The following is a 22546-nucleotide window of genomic DNA, read 5'->3' on the forward strand; positions in this document are numbered from 1 at the left end:
TAAACGCGGTGCCCTAGAAACGTTGAAGACAAAGTCGGGCCAAGAAATAGGTGATTTACTAAGACGTCATCTCCTTGCCTTTTATTTTGTAGCGTCATGATGTGGAGATGATGTAGCAGCTCTTGGCATGGCTGGCCGTAAGAATGTGACCCCAGAGAAGAGTCTAATATGAGGATACATCCACGAACCCTTTTCTCTAAGGTATCTTGCCGCAATGGGAAAATTCAGAAGGAACTAAGGTAAGGTGCTTGGTACCCTCGGGGAAGCTCACGGACTGGTGGGGTGGGTACAGCGACCGTAAAAAGGGCAGGAGAAACGGGGCGTTGAAGTGGTTTTGATTGGGGGATCAGACATCGTGAAGACGTAGTAGTAAGATCTTGAACAACATTTTGGTTAAGCTCTTTACATTTAAGGTGTGGAGTTTCAATTTTCATACAAAAATGGGCTAACGAGGGGGTGTAGTTTCTATTTTGTATCTTTGAGAAGATACTTAGCATATTAAGTGACTTATTTTTCTCATACCTAAGGTTAGAAAATGGAGACATGTTTTTTAACTTTTTTAGTTCCTTATCTGGTTCACAAAAATGATTCCAACATTTCCAGGGCTTAAGAAAATTGCTTTTTTCTCCCCCAGCTGTATTTTGTTTCCTTTGCCCAGATTCCAGCCAAAAAAGATTCGTATCAACGTATTACTTATTCACACTTGTCTTCTGTTGTACCGTTACGGGGGTGAAATAAAAAGAGCTTTTCCTTATGTAGTTTGCTAAGTCACATGGCCTAAGGATAGTCTATGAATCTTGGAAAAATTGGTCCCTGGGGGATATGCATGGAAAATAGTTACCTGGCTGTAAGATGTTCAGAGCGCAGGACCTGGATATAAATCAGTGTCAGTTGGCTAGATTATTAGAGCCTTTTCTAGTACTCAGTCAATTTTAACACATTTTTATCACTCCAAAAAGTAACCTAGTATGCACTATCAGACACTCCCTGGGTCCCTTTTTCCTCCCAACCCCACAAGACCTTGTGAACCATTAATCTATTTTTTCATACAGATTTGCCTATTCTGGACTTTTCATATTAATAGAATCATACAGTAATACATGGTCTGTTGTGACTGGTTTTTTTGACTCAGCATAATGTTTCAAGGTTCATTCATATACTATCACGTATCAGTACTTTATTCATTTCTGTTGCTGGATAATATTCCGTTGTATGGATATACCAGATTTTATCCATTTATCAGTTGATGGACATCTGGATTGTTTACAAGTTTTTGTGTGCACATACGTTTTTGTGTCTCTTGGGTATATACCAAGGAGTAGAATTGCTGGGCTGTGTAACTCTCTTTTAGTCATTGGCACACAGGTAGAGATAAATGTGTTTCTGCTATGTTAACGTGTTCCTGAAAAACCTCACGTTCAGCAAAATTGTGCAGTTTAAAAAAGCAGAACCTATGGGAAAAATGAGTTAGGGTAGATTACTCAAAATTTATCCTATTTGATAATCAGAACATTAGAATTTAAAAAAAAAAAAACAAAACAGAACTTCTTTAGTACCTGGGAAGTGCTATCCCTAGGTGGCACAGATGTTTAAGAGCTCAGCTACTAAGCAAAAGGTTGGTTGTTCTAATCCAACCAAAGGTGCCTTGGAAGAAAGGCCTGGTGATCTTCCAAAAGATCACAGCATTGAAACCCTATGGAGTGCACTTCTTTCTACTTATATGCACATGGAGCTGCCATGAGTTGCAGTTGCCTTGTTGGCAAGTGGTTTGGTTTGGTTTTACTTGGAGAATACTTCTTATGCCACCCTACCCTTCAATGGTATTTTTGTGCGTTTTTTTAAATAACATATTTTGTTTACATGGTTTTACAGGTGATATCTCAATCGTTTGGTTATATCTTTCCTTTCTCCGGTAACTTCATATCCAGTGATTAAACCTTTTCACTGCTGTTCACATAATGAACCGTTGTGATTACTGAATATTTAAATGAGGATATGTAAGTTATACTAAAGATAACGTCATTTGCAAAAGTCATTCATCACTGCACAAAATAATTTAAAAGAAAATATCTTTCTTCAGGAATTATATTCTTGGAGATGCCGGAAAAATAGCTGGACTGTGGAAGATAATTACTTGAACAGCGCAGGGGAGGTAGGATATCTTTCAGTTTTCAAGGTCTTAAAGTAATCCTGGCACAGTAACAGTGAGTTTGAAATGGAGGATTGTCCACACTCAAAATGAATTTATGAATCTAATTTCTTATTTTATGGTTTAAAATCTCATTAACTGGCCTCTTGGGGGAAAAAATAGCTAGTGCTTATTGAATGGGTACTACATTCCAGGTGTTGTGTGAAGCATTTTATGGTGTGTGTGTGTGTGTGTGTGTTTATAAGCAATATTTATTACAACAGCTTATGAAAGCAGGTACAGACTTTTGCTTTTTGGACCGGTGTCGTCTTTGTTGAGCACCTGCCTGGGTAGTTCTACTAGAATCTTTCATTTGATGTTCCAATATAACGAAATATGTTTCTAGCAACTGGCCCACATTCTTGATGAAGTTTTCCCCCTATGAGTTCTTTCTGTTTTTCGTTTAAGAAAGTTTTGGGGTTTTGAAATTATTGGTGACCAAATCCAAAGATAGTCCTGAATCTGACTCTTTTCCCAAAATTTCAGACCTTTTAGTTAGTTCATACATTGTGCATTTTTACTTTCTGAGTATGGATTGCGATTAGTTAATTATTGCCATGTAACAAATTACCCCCAAATTTGGCAGCTTAAAACAACAAACACTTGATATTTCAGAGTTTCTGTGGGTCAGGATCTCTCACAAGGTTACAGTCATCTGAAGGCTCAGCTTCCAAGCTCTCTCACTTGGCAGGCTTCAGTTCCCTGCTGGCTATTGGCTGGAGACTTTAATTCTTCTTGGCCACGTGAACTTCATAGACTGCCTGAGTGTCCTCACAACATGGCAGGTGACTTCCCCCAGAGCAAATGATCCAAGAGAGAGAGGCCAAGATAGAAGCTTCGGCCTTAAAACCTAGTCTTGGAAGTGACATCATTAGCTCTGTATCCTTTTAGTCACAAAGACCAGTCCTGGTACAGTGTACGGGGAGACTGTAGAAGGGTATGAGTACCAGGAGATGGAGATTGTGGAGAGCCTTGTTGGAGTCTGGCTACCACACTTTAATTGAATACTCTTTTTGTGCATCAGGGGATTTTATGTTTGACCATCAAGTAAATTGGAAGTATGAGAGCATGTACATCCAAATAAGTACTCCCTTTGCTAAAGTGTGCAGTTTCTTTGTTGCTAATATACACACACAACTTAAGCGATGCTACATAAAACACTTGAATTCCTTTTGGAAAGTTTCTAGGGAGTTTATAAGAAAGCTTATTTTATAGTCAACAGAATACTGTACCTTGGCAGTATATATTTTTATTGGACCCTTTCCACCTTCCTAAGTTCTTCCTAGGTGGAGGTGGTTAGAGAAACTGATTAGAACTAGATTATACCTAGAAACTGGGTGTCGCTGCCTCTAGTGCTTTGCTGTGGGAGCTAACTCACGTGAAAAGGTTGAATCTTCTGTAAATTTAAGGGGTTTTTGAGGAATATAGTATGATTACTTATTAGCAGTTACACAAATATTTGCCTTAGAATGGAGTCAAGATATGCAGCATCATTGGAACAGTTTGACCTTATTCCCTAAAGCTTGGTTTTATCTAAGATAATGATTACCCTTTATGTACCTCCCTTCTCAATCAGTATTTTACACACTTTTTTTTTTTTTTTTGAACTTATATGTCCGTTTGTTATTTAATTGTACTTTAGATGAAGGTTTACCGAGCAAACTAGTTTCTCATCAGTTAGTACACACATTGTTCTATGACACTGGTTAACAAGCCCACAACATGTCAGCATTCTCCCTTCTCAACCCTGGGCTCCCTATTAACCAGCTTTCCTGTTCCCTCCTGCCTTCTAGTCCCCACCCAGGGGCTGATGTACTCCTTTAGTCTTGTTTTGTTCCATGGCCCTGTTCAGTCTTTGGCTGAAGGGTGAACCTCAGGAGTGACTTCATTACTGAGCTGAAGGGGTGTCCAGGGGCCATACTCTCAGGGTGTCTCCAGTCTGTCAGGTCAGCAAGTCAGGTCTGTCTTTTTGAGTTAGAATTTTGTTCTACAGTTTTCTCCAGCTCTGGCCAGGCGCTTCTACTGTGATCTGTCAGAGTACTCAGTGGTAGCTGGGTACCATCTAAGTTGTACTGGACTCAGTCTGGTGAAGGCCATGGTGGACGTGGTCCATTAGTCTTTTGAACTAATCTTTCCCTTGTGTCTTTAGTTTTCTTCATTCTTCTTTGCTCCTAAAGGGGTGAGACCAGTGGAGTATCCTAGATGGCCGCTGACAGGCTTTTAAGACCCCAGATGCTACTCACCAAGGTAGAATGTAGAACATTTTCTTTATAAACTGTGTTAGGCCAGTTGAGCTAGATGTTCCCCAAGACCATGGTCCCCACAATCCTCAGCCCAATATTTCAGACCCTCAGGGAGTTTGCATATGTCTGTGAAGCTGCCATGACCTTGGCTTGTACAGGTTTTGCTGGTTTCCCCAGCATTGTGTACTGTCTTACCCTTCACCAGAGTTACTACTTATCTGTTGTCTATTAAGTGTTTTTCCATCCCCACCTCTCCCCTTCCTCGTAACCATGTTCCTTTTTTGTATGTAAACCTTTTCATGGGTTTTTACAGTAGTGGTCTCATATATTTTTCCTTTTTTACAGTCCTTTATTTTTAATAATTTTTATTGTGCTTTAAGTGAAAGTTTACAAATCAGGTCAGTCTCTCAGACAAAAACCCATATACACCTTGAGACGCACTCCCAATTACTCTCACCCTAATGAGACAGCCTGCTCTCTCCCTCCACTCTTGTTTGGTGTCCATTTCACCAGCTTCTAACCCCCTCCACCCTCTCATCTCCCCTCCAGGCAGGAGATGCCAACGTAGTCTCAAGTGTCCACCTGATCTAAGAAGCTCACTCCTCACCAGCATCCCTCTCCAACCCATTGTCCAGTCCAATCCATGTCTGAAGAGTTGGCTTCGGGAATGGTTCCCGTTCTGGGCCAACAGAAGGTCTGGGGCCCATGACCACCAGTGTCCTTCCAGTCTCAGACTGTTAAGTCTGGTCTTATGAGAATTTCAGGTCTGCATCCGACTGCTCTCCTGCTCCCTCAGGGGTTCTCTGTTGATTACACAGTCTTTTGATGGTTCAAAATTAATACAAGATTTATCAGCAGCTAAAATGAATTGGTACCATAGAAATTTCATGACAGTCCCGGTATATATATTTTTTTTTCCACCTATTTTCTAAAATCCTAGCTAGCTCCCTTCTCTACCCTTTCTTCAGATAACATAGAGAGATGGTCCAGATAATTTTCTGCTGCTACTACGACTGCTGCTTCTGCCTCAGATTCTTGCTTCTCTTTCTGCTGCCCCCCGCCACCCCCATGGTCTTCTGGTCCTGTTCGTGAGCAAAATAGACCTTGTCAGACAATGAGAATGTTCCTAATTGGCAGAATGTTAAATTAGTGCCTGAGATTTGTAATCTTCTGAGGCTTCTTTTTCCTTCATCACAGCTCAAAAGGTCTTTGTTAGCAGAGACATTCTCTACCCCTTTTCCTTTAATGTTTTAGTGCTTTTTTTGATAGTTGGAAAACGCTAGTAACAAAGGTATTAATAAAGAAAGCATGACAAGTTTTGGAATATGTTATGGTAACCCTTTCCATATCAGGCTTGATGCTGGAAAGAAGACACCTCCAAGTTAGCATAAGATAATCTGTGCAAAGCAGGTATAATAATATACCTGAAATCATTTTTGTTCTGAAGTTTTTCTCAGTCATGGTAAATTGAAGGTCTTACCTGTTCTACCTTAGATGATTGAAATCTTTTATAGAAATGTAAATGTATATCATTTTAAAAGAGCTAAGCAATGAAAACCTCATGACTGGAGCTTAAGATCACAATGAGAAGACAGTATGTGTCCAATGATTAAACTCTTTCCACTGCTGTTCACATCATGATTTGCTGTGATTAAGGTATGTGGATGAGGACATTATGAAAAAATGATTATTAGGCTTATGTATATGATGTGGTTTCTGTATATTGATATGTCTGAATGTTTTTCTTTTTAGGAATAAAATTGAGTGGTGTTTTTCTTAGAGAACAGCATTTGTCACATTTATCTGACCAGTAATTTGAAGATTTATATATAAGGTAATGGGTTTATAAATTTGTTATTTTTGACAGAAGAACACAGGAAAGACACGATCTGAGTGCAAAAAACTGACATTTAAGTATGATGTGGGCATTAGAAAAGTTTTCCCTTAATCTTTCACCTTTCAAAGACAGTAATATGTTTTCAAAGCTAATATTATTTTCCAAAACAGTAGATTTGGTTTAGAATAGGCATGGGGGGGGGGGGGAATTTTAACTTTTATGGTCATCTTTTCCTAGAAATACTGATGTAATCCTTTTAGCCCTTGAAATTCTTAGCATACGTTCCAAGTTTCAGATTTGCTGAACTATCGGATATTCTGTAAATGACTCTCAGATGTGCCTGTGTATGCGATCATCCTGTAACTTAAGGTTTGTTCAAGAATAGGTAGAAAGTTGGTAGGAAATTGTCAATCTCAAGTCTAATACTGGTTCTGTTATTAATTAGGTATGCTATCTTGGAGTGTTTCACAAATTTGAGGAATGTGTACACCTTGTATGAGGGGGAAATTCTTACGAATACTCACTGTTGACCTAAGTTAATTATGTGTTTATTAAATGTATACAAACATAAAAGTTGATATAAACTTTGTTTATAGCCCTTAACCAAAAACAACAAAACTGAAAGAGCATTCATGGGATGCATGCTGCTGTTTTACTGAGATGTAAGCGTGGTACTGGCTGCTGTGGAACAAGTCGTTTATGTATATGGTTTTGTGCCTTAGTTGTTTTTTCCACAGTTTCACTCTTTGTAGACCTCTAGTGCTACTGTGAAAGCACAAGATTTTCAAAATGTAGGGAAAGGGTCTAAATTGTCCAAGAATATATCTTTGGACTACCTGCAAATCTTTACTTAAAGAATTCTGAATTATAATATCTATAAACATTTTTATAGCTCTAGTGAATAATTCAGTCTTGAGACTAGCATTCCATTTAGAAATTTTGATTTGATCTAGGATTAGACTTGCCTAGTAGTTAAGTACGTTGGATTAAATGTTAACTTTTGTGAACTAATACACATTTCTCCTTTTTAGGTACAGGTAGCCCTTGGATGGTTCCAGTGTACATTACCCCAGGTTAAATAAATAACACCAGTCTTCCAACAACAGGGATAAAATTTCAGTGACCACAATACTAATTGAGTAATTGCATTAAATACAAACTTTGCTGCTAGTTGTTTAGTCCACAAATCATTATGCAAAAAATAGATATGCATCATCATATGTGACCAATTGTAGCACTTATATCAAAGTATGTTGGCGATTGTTCCACTGAGCATTAGTTACTCAGTTCAGGCACAAACAGCATAGTTGTGCCTCCTTATCTCCCACCCATAGGCCCATGTGCCATTTCATAAAAATGGATAACCAAACAAGGGAATTGGTCAACAAAGATAAAAGAGCAGCAGAGAAATGAAAAGTGGTAACACTGGAAGTCAAATTGGATGTGATTAGAAGATTTTGAAAATGGCAAAAGCGAAGCAAAGATAGAACAAGACCTAGCTAGGTCTTCACGAAGCTACAGTACAAACCATACTGAAAAAGTGATGAATATAAAAACAGGGTAGAGTCACTTAAACATTTTCTTTTAATTGCACTAGGAACTGAAAGCCACTTAGGGTTGAAATGGAGGGTTTACTTCTACTTTGCGTTGAAGACTATAATCAAAAACAGATCCCCATCAGTTTGGCTAGCATTCAGGTCCAATCATTAGAAGTTAGTTGCTGCATTGAAAGAAAACGGTAATTTCAAGGAGACTGAATGAGAACGTTTTACTGCCAGTAAAGGCTGGTTTCATCATTTCAGAAGTTGGCGTAACTTGATTGATGTTAAGCTGTCTGGTGAAGCTGCTAGCTCAGATAACAATGCTGCTGGAAATTTGTACCTAGATTCCCAGCATTACAGGCAGTTCTTTTCACAGTAGAGCAAGATTGTACTGTACCCAAAACTTTTGCAGAATTCAAATGGAATGTGAATGGAGAAGATAGGGATGACCATTGGAATGTTGACACTGCCATTCAGGAGACTTTAGGTATGCAGCCAGAGGAACTTAGGAAAGGCAAACTTAACATAGATGAGGAGAAGGGGTTGTGACAAAAATGATGATGTTTCAGAGGCAGTGATGCTGGCAAAAAGTAGCACATTAAAGGAGCACTCATTCGTTAACGTTGAGAATGCAAAGGATAAAATTTTGGAAGGTGACCCAAACTTAAAAAGGAGTATGACAATTTCTCAAGGCATTGAAAAGATTATGTGATGAGAAGGCAGCCAGCAGCATTCAAGGTATTGATAATTTTTTTTACAAAGAAATAGAATAATTGTCAATGTTCTTAATGTTTTAAATGTTAATGTATTAATATTTTGCTATGTTTTTATATTTATAAATTAATTTTTTGACAAAAAAATTTTAAGGGTCATGGGACAGTCATAGATTATTAAGATTGCTTTGCAGAATTGCAGCTTGCATGGTCAAAGCAAGGGTTGTGTGCACTTAGAACAAGCCAGAGAGTCTTCATATTTAACCAAAAGTGTACGTCAGATACAGGGACAACTGGATTTTATCCTTAATCGGTTATATTGACATCTACTTTTCATATTGCCTTTGTATGCTATCATCTCAAAGCTTTGAAATAAAAAATTGTAATACTGAATGTCTACAATTTGGGCTTTGAATATTAGTGTATTTGTAGGCAAAATCCTGTCTAACAGAGTAAGGGTTTTTAACTTTCTGTTAAGGGCTACATAGTAATTTTAGGCTTTACTGATCCTACAGTCTGTGTCACAACTACTAAATCTGCCATTATACCACAAAAGTAGGCATAGACAATACATAAAACATTGAGGGTGGCTATGTTCCAGTAAAACAAAATTTGGATTTCACCTAATTTTGACATATCACAGTATTATTTTTCTTCTGTTGTCCTTCCTCACCCACCACCACCGTGAAAAAATGAGAATCATTCTTAGCTTATGGGACCTACAGAACTCTGGAGAGGGGAGATTTGTTGTTTGCTGACTCTTGTAGTAGAAAGTTGAACTGTAGGTAACTGTAAGACTGTATCAAATGGCACCAGAGAATGTAACCACTGCTTATACCATTGTTTTTGGGAAAACTGGCGTTTCAATGAACTCTTTTTCCATGCCACTGCGTACTTTCAGGTAAGACAGCAGGAGGACTTTTGGGAATGGGGTGGTAGAAAGGGAAGAAGAAGAGTTCAGTATTTTCTCTTGGCTAAAATTATGGTACCACTTTTAAGTCGGGCATTTATATTGGCACTTATTTAGATAAACTAGTTTCCAGCCATAAATAACAGTGGAAGGCTTATTCAAAACAAACCCACTGCTGTCAAGTCAATTCTGATAGTGACCCTATAGGACAGAGTGGAACTGCCCCAAAGAGTCCAAAGAGTGCCTGGTGGATTCGAACTCTTGACCATTTGGTTAGCAACCATAGCACTTAACTGTGCCACCAGGGCTTCCACTGGAAGGCGTATTAGAAACTAACCACTGTGGGCTAGTAATATGCTTGAGCCAGCCTATTTCAATCCTACTGAAATACACTTTTTTTTTTTTTTAACTGAATCACAGGCTCTTGAGTGCAATGAGAATAAAAAATATTTGTACTCATTAGTACTTATATTTTACTTACAAGAAAAATACCAGTGAAGGTGCTAGAAAAGGCTTTGGAAAGGCAGTTGAATTTGAATGATAGTAATGGAGAAGAGAACTGGCCTAGGAGTTGCAAGACCTGGATTGAGTCTCATTCTACTGTAGCAAGTCATTTTCCTCTGGCTTTACTAGCTTTTTTATAAAATAGTTCCTAAACTAGATCAGAAGAATTCTAGGTAGGTAGGTGCCATCTGGTGGGTTGTGAATAAGTGACCCTATGTACAATGGAATGAAACACTGCCTGGTCATGTGCCATAGTTGTTATGCTTGAGCCCATCGTAGCCACTGCCAATCCATCTCATTGAGGGTCTTCCTCTTCACTGTACCAAACATGCTGTCCTCCAGGGATTGGCCACTACTGATACCATGTCCAAAGTATATGAGACAAGTGTTGACATCCATGCTTCTAAGGAGCGTTCTGGATGTCAGACTGGTGAAGCTAGTAGGGTGCCAGTGGCAGAGGGTGAGTGCTAATATATCTCAGTCTCACCCCATCTATGCCTCTGGAGTAACAAATAGCTGCCATTTCAGTTCCCTTATGCATTTGGGTGGAGTCCTTGGGTTGTCTAAACAGTTAAGCACCGGGCTACTAAGGTTGGCAGTTACAACCACACTAGAGGCGCCTTGGACGGCCCAGTGATCTCTGCTTCCGAAAGGTCAGAGCCATAAGAACCATATGGAGGGCAGTTCTATATGGAGTCGCCATGAATCTGGATGGCAACTTTTATTGGTGTTATATATTCGGACATTTTTGGGAAGAGGTAAACGAGTATTTTGCACCACAGCCTTTGGGTATATACGACCAGATCGTTTAGTTTTAAACACGTCCTCTCAAAACGCAGTGTGGCAGAACCAAGTAAGCAATTTTAAGAGACTCAATCACAAATTATGACAGTAAGGCCCTTGCAGCCCGATTTTCACGTGGTTTTGTCTGGCGTAGGCAGTGTTAGTGCTGACGTCTCACAGGACTTGAGTGCTACGTGGCGTTCCTGTGGACCTCCTGACGGGAACACCCAGCAAAACCTTTCCATTTCCCGTAGTTCTGGCCACCGCGTTAAGGCCCTGCGCACCCCCCCTCAACGACCTGCCCTAAACTCAAGGGCTCGTGCGGCGTTGGAATCAGCCCTGGAGCAGCGGCGCCACACTCGCAGCCCCGACCTGGCCCTGCTCCCCGCGCCGCTACCGGAAGTGCAGCGGCAGGCCGCGGACAGGAGCGGGCGGGGCGGGGCGTCGCTCCCGGAAGCGTCGGCCGGCCGGGCGGGGTTGCGGCTGCCACGTTGGAGCGGAACGTGGAGGTGGCCCCGGGCCGGGAGGAGTGGCAGCGGCGAATGCTGGGTGAGTTGACGGACTCCACGCTAACGCAGGACCCGGTTGCCGAGAGTCCCCGCCGGGTGAGTCCGCCTCTTCTTGCCTCCTCTCATCTCTGGTCCCGGGACCTCAAGGTAGAGCCGGGTCCCAAAGCTCGGATTCCGGCCTCGGCCCCTACTGGTCCCAGCGGGCCCGAGGCCCGGTCTCTCTGGCGGCGCGCCTCTGATCTTCGTTTGGGGCCCGGCCTGACAACGTCTGGCGTCGGCACTGCTTCGGGGATTGCGCCTGCCCGCCTTCGCCGCCGTGGAAACGACCGGAGCTCCCCGGAGGCTTACGACGGGGTGTCCTGCCGGGAGTCCCAGCTGGGCAGGTTACTGGGGTATGAGGTTAGGAGACCTTTGAACTCTTGTGCACAAAGAGGTGCGGTCCCCAAGGGCGGTGGAAGGAAACAAACCTCAGGGTTATTTGGTTGAATTAGTTTGTGATTTTTTGTTTGTATTTGAGCCGTTGTCTGTTTTAAAGGCTTGGAGGTTTGAAGGGAAGGCTATTAACCAGGATTGGATTATTTTAAGGACAGTAGTCGTCAGTAGCAACCTATATTTCGAAGGAAGTATCATAAACTGTTGCAGGTTTTTGCTAGTGAGTTGTTATATTAAGAAGTGAAATTACGCAGCGGTTGTAAAATAAATCACAATATTGCCTGTGCTGTGAACTCAAGGAACTCATTGGCCACAGGACTTTTTGAAGTTGCGCCGATGCGATGGTCTGTGACAAATCCTTCCTCTAAAAATGATTTTTTTTTTTTAATTACAAAAAAATTCGGTTGTCTTTGTCAGCAGCTGTAACAGTATTTAATCGGTAATTAGAGGCTGGTCCTTGTGCCAGAATATCCTACGATTCCTGTGCATAACGACTGTTCTAGAGTTGGCTAAAGCAGACTCTTTTTTCAGTGTGGCTTTTTTTTTTTTTTCATGTACTCATTTGCAATCACATCTTAGTTACAGCTCTGGAAAAGGCTTGTAGACTCGAAGAACTTTTGGGTAACTTGAAAAGTTTCTGTAGTTGTTTATGTTATGCATAGCCACAGCTTTTGTGGATGAGTTTGGAATTATACTGCTTAATTTTGTATAACAGATTCTTTTCTGAAACTAATAACAAGAATAGGAAGAAATTTGTAAACTATAAAGAGCAGTTATTCTTTATCTTTTGTGTTCAGAACAGGTTAATAAGTGAAACTGCTTCCGGTGGAACATCGAATACTAAGACGAAGAAATTCATTTTTATAAATGCTTTGAATTCCTTTTTAGCCATTTTATGTTTTTGTCAATTCTCTTCTTTTTTCAGTAAATGTTACACAGTAACTAAGCATTCATGAGTTAGGTAGTCCTGTGTACCTTTGGCCTTAGAGATCCTGTAGTTCTCTCCAATTTTTTTTTTTTAAATAAATGTATCACTTTTTTTTTCTTTTAGAAATCATTTTGAAGGCATTTTATAAAACCTTTTTCCCCCAATTGTACTTTCTCCTATTTTTTTTAAATAGGAAAAGATCCTTCAAAAAGTTAAGAATTTTAAAATTAAATGTTTTACCTAAAACTAGTCTTTCTAGTTCATCAGTCTGTTTATATCCCTCTAAATATAAGCATGTAAAATCAAATAAAACTTTCTTCTTACCTCACCCAGCGCTAAACGATTGAGTGTCAAAAGGGTAAAAGTTGTAATACCTGATTAAAAAAAGACATTTTGTCTAATTAATGGGACAAGATGACACATTAAACAGTTGGTAGAGGCAGTTGGAAAATATATAAACAATATGTGCTAACAGAAAGTTGTAAATTTTTTAGTTAAGATGGGGTAAGATGCTTTGTTATTATAAAATCTTTGAAGTCTGGTACAAGCAAATATAAACAGTTAGGAGATTATTAAGATTAGTGTGGATTGGGTCATCAGGGCAATTTTCATTAAGGAGCTGGGACGTGAACTAATTATCAAAGACTAGGTCAGAAAGTTTAGCTAAAGAAAGAAGACGACATTTCATGCAAAGAATATAGGCTCCTTTTTTGCTTCTCAGAAAAGTGAAATTTTTTTTTTTACCCAGAATAATCTTAGAAAACGACACATGAAGTTTTCTTGCTTAATCTCATGGTAGAAATAGTTTTTTTTAAAAAATAGCTAACATATTAAAACAAGTGTTAATCTATATGCTAGGCATTCTGCAGCCCTCTAAAATATATTGTCTCATTTAAACCATCTAATATCCCATGAGGTAGTCATCTTATTGCCATTTTATTAAAGGAGAAACTGAGTCCCAGAGAGGTTTAATAAGGTATCAGAGGTAGTATAGCTTGTAAATAGCAGAGCCAGTACTCAAATCTAGGCTATAACCTCCTAATCCCATTTTCCCTAATTTAGCACAATTTCTAAAATATATTTCCTTTTTTGATTTCACCATGCATGATAATTGCATTGCCATTAATTATTTTCTATAAATGTTAGTACTTCTCCTATGATTGAAAATTTCATACCTAAACTTGTTGGAAGGAACAACTTGGCTTTACCCTTGCTAGCTCGTACAGACAATTTGATCTTTCTTTATCTTAATTTTATCTTCTATAAAATGTGCTCCAAATATAGAAGCTATATACAGTTTTGAACCTATAAGAACTTAGGCGTATTGTTAGTCTACCAAACCCACTGACATTGAGTCATTTCTGACTCACAGAAACCCTATAGGGTTTCCAAGACTGTAAGTCTTTACAGAAGCAGACTGCCACATCTTTTTCCTGCAAAGCGACTGGTGAGTTCGAACTACCAACCTTTTGGTTAGCAGCTGACCACTTAAACCACTGCGCCACCAGGGCTCCTTATTGTGTATCTACCCAAAACAACCCAGTGCCGTCGAGTGTCTAAGGCCCTCTTAAGTTCTTAAGGAAATGTTTGGAAGATGAACTTAGTCCGGTAGAGATGACTAGAGAGACTGGCAGAAGTACTTTTGGAGAGCGTTGAGTGTATTTAACCACAGACCTGAGACTAAAACAAAAGTGGGAATAAGGAAGAAAGATGAAAATACTAATGTTCAATGTCTTAATAATGTAGGAATTGGTAATGCAACTAATAAATTAAGGGAAGTAGGGAGTGGGAAGAAAGTGGTAGAATGAGTTTGCAGATTGCCTTATCTGTAGTGGCTGGGAGACAGAGGACATCATTTAAAGCTGACAAATCCGTTAGTAGAAGTATAAGCATATTTAACAGCACGAAGGTAAACACTAAGAAAGATAATAGTATTGACTATAATTGTGTAGTGAAAGAGGGGCAGTAAGAAGATTATGCAAACTAATTTCATTAGTGTTCATGGTAGGGAGTCAGTAGTTACTACGTAAAGAAATAAAAGGATAAGGATATTAAATAAAATTATTTAAAATTATGGTTACAAAGACAGAACTATAAAGAACCACTAGAACAAAAATAAAAATTACCCTAAATATCAGAAAAATTATGAATATGCACACAAAAAGAAAACAGACAATAGAGTGGAAGACTTTTTAAAAAGCTAAAACCAAGCATCGCAAAATATGATAGAACTATGACCAAGTGTTTCGGTCCTATCGGTAAATGGCCTTAGCTAACCTTTTAAAAAGATTTTTGAATTGAATCACCGAGCAAAAATCTGATTATATGCCAATTCAATATAGACAGTGAAAACAAAGTGTCCAAAAGTTGAAAAGGCAAAAGCATACACATAAATGCCAGTAAAAAGAAAGCCAGGGTATTGATCTGAAAATGAGACAAGGTGGAATTTAGGCCAAAAGGCATTACTTGAGACAAGGATACTTCATAAAACCAGAGTTTGCGTTTGACAGTAAACTTAACATTTTGAAATTCTATGTACAAAATAACTATGTATTAAATAACAAAGTAACTTTGATAAAAAAGACATTTTAGGAGCTACCAGGAAAAGTAGGCACAGTGCATTAGTAGTAGGAGACTTTAATTCACTGTTCATGGTCCAAGACAGATCAAGTGGACAAAAAAGAATATAGACTATCTAAACAATAAAGTAGATTCGATTAATATGTGTTGAACTCTGGACCCTGAAAATAGTGAACACCCCTTTTCAGGTCCCATGGAACATTCACAAAAACTCACTATATATTAACTCCAAAGAAAATACCAATAGTGTACTTTTTCGCAAACAACGCGCCCATGTAGAAACATGCCCACACATATAACGCACATAGTGTGCTACCATGGATTGAATTGTGTCCCCCCAAAATATGTATCAGATTGCCTAGGCCATGATTCCTGGTATTGTGTGATTGTCCACCATTTTGTCATCTGATGTAATTTTCCTGTGTGTTGTAGATTCTATCTCTATGATGTTAATGAGGTGGGATTAGAGGCAGCTATGTTAATGAGCCAGGACCTAATCTACAGGTATAGATTGTATTTTAAACCAATCTCTTCGAGATGTAAGAGACACATGAGCAGAGAGACAGGACTTCGTACCACCAAGAAGGATCACTGGGAGCATAGTGTGTCCTTTGGACCCAGGGTCCCTGTACTGAGAAGCTCCTAGATCAGGGGAAGATTGATGACAAGGACCTTCCCCCAGAGCCTAAATAGAGAGAAAGACTTCCCCTGGAGCTGACACCCTGAGTTCAGCCTTCTAGCCTCCTAGACTGTGAGAGGATGAATTTCTCTTTGTTAAAGCCATTCACTTGTGGTATTTCTGTTCTAGCAGCACTAGATGATAATGTGCAAGGGCATTGCACATTTGGCAGAAAATGTATACCATGTGCGTTTTTTATGTAAAACAGTAAATTTAAAAAAAAGAGAAGTATCACAGAAAAATCACAATGCAGTAAATATAAAGCCCACTCCAATTGGATATTTAAAAAAATTCATAAACAAATCTTTGATCATCAGAGAAATATAAATGAAAATTGTAGAATGTATGGATGACCACAATAATGAAAACGTTAGGAATCAATGGGATATAGTAAAAACAGTACCTGGGGAAAAGTTAAAGCCTTAAACACTTACATCAATAAAGAAGAAGGAATAAAAATGAATGAGTTAAGCATTTAACTCAAAAGTTATAAGAACAAACTAAATCAAAAGAAGATAGAAGGTAGGAATTAATAAAAAATAAAAGCAGAAATTAATGAATTAGGAAGCAAAGGATCAGAACTAATAAATCCAAAAGTTGATTCTTTGAAAAAAATTAATAACACAGATAAACCACTAGCTAAACTATTTTTTAAAAGGGGGGATTAGGCAGAGACATATGTATGTATGCGTGTGTGTGTGTGTGTGTGTGTATACATACATACATGCATGATACAAATGGGGGCAAATATAACTGTTCGTAACAAAAATTAAAACAATCATGAATCTACATTATTCAGGTCTATACAAATGAATTAGAAAATCTTTATAAAAATAAATCATTATCGCAGGAACCTATAATTTACAAAAAATGACCCCAGAAGATAGAAAAAATTCAAACAGATCAGTTTCCATAGAAGAAATAGAGAAAATTATCAACGGAGCCGCTCTCCCAAAAAAGCACCAGGCCCAGATATTTCACAGGAGAATTCTGCTAAATCTTTAAAGAACTGATAATTCCAGTGCTACTATTGAAAATGTTCCAGAGCCCAGAAAAAGAAGGAAAACTGTGAAGCAAGTGGTAACATTGGTATCAAAACCTGACAAAAAGTGCACAAAAGAAAACTGTAGGCACAAGTTCACTTATGACTTTAGAAGCAAAAATCTTAAGCACATTAGTTAAATAATAACATCATGGTCAAGAGGAGTTTATTCCAGGAATGAAAAAATGGCTCAATATTAAGAAATCTATTAGTATTTTTTTTTTTTTTTTGCCTTGCTGATAGACCTAAGGAGAAAAATCATAAAGCTACCTCCCGTTGCCAAATGAAAAGCATTTGACAGTTCTTACGGAATGCATACTTTCTGTAGTCCTAGAGGCTGGGTGAAACCCCAGAACAGTTGCCCTGAGGTAATGGTTAAACTTAAAACCAAAAATATCCCCTGAGGCCTTCTTTAAGTCAAACAGTAATTTAGCTTAGTAAAGAATGCCTGCCTTGAGCATTTTGCCCTTTTAAAGAACTATGCGTGGGATCAAATTGACAACAGCAACTTGAGAGGTTAAAGAACAAATTTAAGGGGCAGTGAGTTCATGTTAATGGTGGAGGAATAATTCAGAAAAGGAGGGTGAGAATAGTTGCACAGCCTGAAGGATGTAATGTCATTGAACTGTACATGTAGAAACTGAATTGGTGTATGTTTTTCTGTGTACATTTTCAACAACAACAAACAAATTATTTTAAAAAAGTGACAAAAATCAGCACGTAGACTTCAAAAGTAGCATTAATAAAACAATTGATGGCTGTTTTCTTAGCATTATATATACATTTACATCTATGTATATACACATGTATATCTCAAATCTCTAAATCATGCTCAATGAAGTTATGCTATGCATCCCTAATAAAGTAAGGAGCAAGACAAGAAATCTCACTATTATCACTACTACTTAATATAGTGCTACAAATACTAGCCAACTCAGACCAGAGTGAGAAACTAGAAGAAAAAGAATTTGATACAAGTAGGTAACTTGTTTCCCTGTGAAGTGTCACTATTGGCAGGTGGTGTGAGTGTTGAAAAAACTCAAAAGAATCTACTGAAAAACTATTCCAATAAGATAATTCAGTAAGGTACACAGGGTAAAAAATTAATATAAAGAAATCATTAGTCATCATATAGACAATGACAAGCAGAAAAATAATGTAATGAAAGACCACAGTAATAGCAAGGGAAATTGGAAAAAAAAATAAAAAGCAGTTGGAAGGGGTTATTAAAATTGTCACTTATACAAAGCTCAGTATTTAAAGCAATATAGGAGCTCTGGTGGTGCAACTGTTAAGCACTCGGCTGCGAACCAAAAGGATGGTGGTTCCAACCCACCCAGCGGCTCCATGGGAGAAAGGCCTGGCAATGGGCCCCCATAAAGACTACAACCTAAAAAACGCTACCAGGCAATTCTACTCTGTCACGTGAGGTCAATATGAGTCAAAATCCACTTGACTGTACCTAACAACAGTAAATATAAAGGAGTATAGTACTTAGCATGCAAATAAACTAGCATGAGGAATGAGATAGTAAATCCAGAAATAAACCTCAGTACAGGAATTTATTGCATGATAAAGGTCATATCTAAAATTATTAGGAAAAGGATAAACTTTTAAATCAATGGTTTTAGAGCAACAAGAAGAAATAAACTTTGAACTCACGTTGTATACCAAGATATACTCCAAACCCCAAAACCAAACCCACTGTTGTCGAGTCAGTTCCAACCTATAGCAACCCCAGAGGACAGAGTAGAACTGCCATAAAAGATTTCCAAGGAGCAGCTGACCTTTTGCTTAGCAGCAGTATCATTTAACTACCGTTCCACCAGGGCTCTGGTTATACTCCAGGTAGGTCGAAATTTAAATGTAAAGGATATACTAAAGGGAATATATAGGTGAATTTCTTCATAACCTTGGAATGGAGAATGCTTTTCTAACTAATCAAAATTTAGAAGCCATTAAAAAAAGAAAAAAACCGACAAATTAGACTATATAAAAATCTTCTGAAAGGTAAAAAAAATACACATAAGCAGAGTCAAGAGAGAATCTGGAAAAAGTATTTGCTGCTTGTATCACAGACAAAAGGTTAATCCTAAAATAGAGAATTTTTAGAAATCAGTAAGACAAAGTCTACAAGAATGGGCAAGTGATACAAATAGACATGAATAAACAGGTGACAGAAATATGGATGACCCATAATCATAAAAAGATACACATCATTACTTAGAGTAGGAGAAATGTAAATTATAACTACAAAGAACTTATATTTTCCACATATCATGTTGGTAAAAATCTAAAAGTGTGACAGTACAATGTAGTGAGACTGGGGGGCAACAGATAATCGTATTACTCTCGAGAATGTGAGTAGGTGCAGTTGCTATGGAGGGCAACTTGGCAATATTCGTCAAAATTAAAATTATATTTATCATTTGACCCAACAGTTTTACTTTTGGGATTTTATAGTTATCTCTGCCCATGTATGAAATAACATTCATATACGGCCATTTCAGTTTATTTACAAAAATAGCGAAAGAATTGAAACAACTCAGGTATTCGTTAGTAGAATTCTGAGTAAACTATGATATATCTTTACAATGGAATACTATGCCATTGTGAGAAAGAGAGGGGGATGTTCATATCACAGGCACCCAAAGGGGTATAGAACAGTGCTTCATTATGCTAGGTGGAAAGATACAAATATGTATACTTAAATTTATATTTTTATTTAATTATATTTATTTACATTAAATTTATATTTACATCAAATGCTAGGGAGAAAGAATTATATTTTAAAAACCTGAAAGGATACACACAAACTAATAAAAATGAGGATGGGAGAAACAGACTTGGGGGTAGGTACAGGAGCAAGACTTCTCAGTTTTTACGTTGTTTGATTTTAAGTCATTTGAATATGTTATCTATATAAAAATAACAAAGACTTTTTTTTTTTAAAGGTATAGCACCATGCCTCTTTAATGACAAAGCAGAATATATAAGCAAGTGGTATGCAGGATTGTGGAGCCCTGGTGGCACAGTGGCTGCTAACCAAAAGGTCGACTGTTCAAATACACCAGCTGTTCCATGGAAACCCTGTGGGGCTAGTTCTACTCTGTCCTACAGGGTCGCCATGAGTTGGAATGGATTAGACAGCAACGGGTTTGGTTATGTGGGATTGTGACTTGAAGTGACCAGTTTCCTAAAAATTTCTGCTTTATCTTAAAAATCTGGACTTCGTATATTCTTCTCTGTAGAAGTCTGTTTTAGGGTCGCTATGAGTCGAAATCGACTTGAGGGCAATGAGTTTGTTTTTTTTTGGCTTACCGTTGAGTACAGCTGGCCCAGGGAGACGTACCTTGTTTATTATGTGACTTCTCTTACCCTGGTACATTGTCACCCATCCTTGTTTAAGAAACACATTGTGTATCAAAGTTAATTTCTCATGTACTATCCCGTACTTTTTTATGATTTTTTTTTCCAAACTGATTTTTTAGCTGAAGGGCTACAATCTATGAACAATTAGACTAGCCCTCGTTTTATGTAAGGTCTAAACATAGTTAAACAAGTTGTTCTTATTTTTACAAATGACACCTAAACCAATTTAATTCACTGGTGCGTTGGTGTTTTTAACGTTGCAGTGACTTGTTCAGTATGTTTCTATGTAAATCCTGTTTCTGTGTTCTGTGTTACGTGTTCAATACATTCTGTGTGGAATATTCTCTTTAGCAGGATGAAGTTAAAGGAAGTAGATCGCACTGCCATGCAGGCATGGAGCCCTGCCCAGAATCATCCCATTTACCTAGCTACAGGTAAGTTTTTGTTTTTTTTTTTTAACCTTATCTCTTCTGTATCTGGCTTATTTGGCTTGTCCGTTAAGATTCAGTTCAAGCCTCATCTTCTGGAATGCCTGTTGTTCCCTGGGAAGATATTCTATCCTCTCTATCTGCTGAGTTCAGTAACCTTTCTCTGTGTTCCCGTATCACCCTGTACTTCATAGCATTGGTCATGATATATTACATATATAGTGTCTTCTCACTTCACAGGGATTGTGTTTTGCCCATTGTTATTCTTCTAATATTAAGCACCATGGCTGACATGTAAAAGACAGTTAATATCAATTTGAATGAATGAAAGGCAACTTCGATGCCAGTACTTTATGTAAAAAGAGTTTGGCTTTTGTCATTACGATTATAAGCAAATATAGTAAATCATGGTGCTCTTTTTTTACAGAGAGCCCTTAAAAAAAATCTATAGGCTTAAAAATAATCTGTGCTACCCTTAACAAACTCGGCACTGGGTTGTTTTTACCCTTACAAACTATACTTTCAAACATCATCTCCCAGCCATGTCTAATTGTGCCAGAATCTCATTTCTGTTGTAATTTAAGCATCTGCTCGATGACATGTGCTGAGATTTCAGCTGCTAATACAGCATTCATGAGTGAGATAATAGAAAAACATGCTTTAAATTTTGATTTTGTGTGGTTTTCTCTGTCTGTTATTTTTGCGTATGTAGTTACCTTAAATATATTTTCTATAGGAACATCCGCTCAGCAGTTGGATGCAACATTTAGTACCAATGCTTCCCTTGAGATATTTGAATTAGACCTTTCTGACCCATCCTTGGATATGAAATCTTGTGCCACTTTCTCATCTTCTCACAGGTATGAGGTTCTGCTTTAAATTCATGTGATTATTTAACTGTGATTGATTTTGTACGTGAGCCCTAGTTTATCCACAATTGTGCTGTTACTACAAACTGTAGGGAATGCCATCAGTGAGGTAAAATATTTTGTGAAAAAGCATACGAGTCAATTTCTTGTGAAGTAAAAGAAGTGTTTATATATTCTCCTGATTTTATTATTACTGTTACGTGTAGGGTAAGAGAGACTCTGGTTTCTACTATTTTTTCCTCCTTCATGGTATAGTGGAGTTACTTTTTTCCATCCTTATTTTACCTGTTTACAAGAATGGGTAGGTATGACTAGAAAAAGGACTAGTTGACTGTATATTAAAACGTTAATAGTAGTTGTCTCTGTAGGGAATTTTTATTTTCTTCTTTGTGGTTATCTGTATTTAAAAATGTATCTCACAGAATTTTGTTGACACGATTTCTGATACAGTAGGTATTTGGACCACATTTCTAAGTACTTCCGCCCTATTGTAATACAGACAAAGGACATTTTTATTTAAGTAATAAAATAAGCTTTATTGCTTCAGTAACTTGGCAGATTTTGGTGAAAAGATTTACCTTAGCTAAAAGAATATAGCTCAACTCATGGTGTCTTATGGGACCTTGCATATTCTTAAGAGAATATGTAAACCCTCTCAGTGCAAACTCCTTTTGCATAGGAGTTTTTCTCAGGGCACACTGTGTGTACTTGTGCCACCTTTATATTGCATCTCCATGCCAGACCGTAATATTTTATTCTCCACTAGTAGGGGTACTTGTTGTAATAGAATTTTGATGTTACTTTTCTAGGGTCGTAATATATTATTTTTCTTAGAAAATTTCAGCTTTAACATCTTTACTATTTAACAGATTACTTGTTCGTGAGTACTTCTATAGTCAAATAGAGTTCACTTATTTTTCAAGGGAAGTGGTTGATAATTCCATCTTAACAAGTGAACCAAAGATAGCTTAGGAAAATTAACTTGTCC

General features: G+C 37.9%; 1 protein-coding gene across 17 annotated transcripts in view; it reads left to right on the forward strand.

Moving 5' to 3' along the window:
- The window catches only part of SEC31A (SEC31 homolog A, COPII coat complex component), a 95118-nt gene that overhangs the window by 471 nt on the left and 72101 nt on the right, over positions 1-22546 (forward strand). For 15 of the 17 annotated variants that reach the window (XM_049885833.1, XM_049885836.1, XM_049885837.1 and 12 more), the window contains exons 1-3: positions 11331-11627; positions 20613-20695; positions 21426-21549. In XM_049885833.1, coding sequence (XP_049741790.1) covers positions 11623-11627; positions 20613-20695; positions 21426-21549 — 212 coding nt within the window. In that variant the 5' untranslated portion in view covers positions 11331-11622. The other 2 variants (XM_049885835.1, XM_049885834.1) reach the window with 2 other exon arrangements.

This window comes from Elephas maximus, chromosome 5 (assembly GCF_024166365.1).
Source record: "Elephas maximus indicus isolate mEleMax1 chromosome 5, mEleMax1 primary haplotype, whole genome shotgun sequence".
Classification (NCBI taxonomy): domain Eukaryota; kingdom Metazoa; phylum Chordata; class Mammalia; order Proboscidea; family Elephantidae; genus Elephas; species Elephas maximus.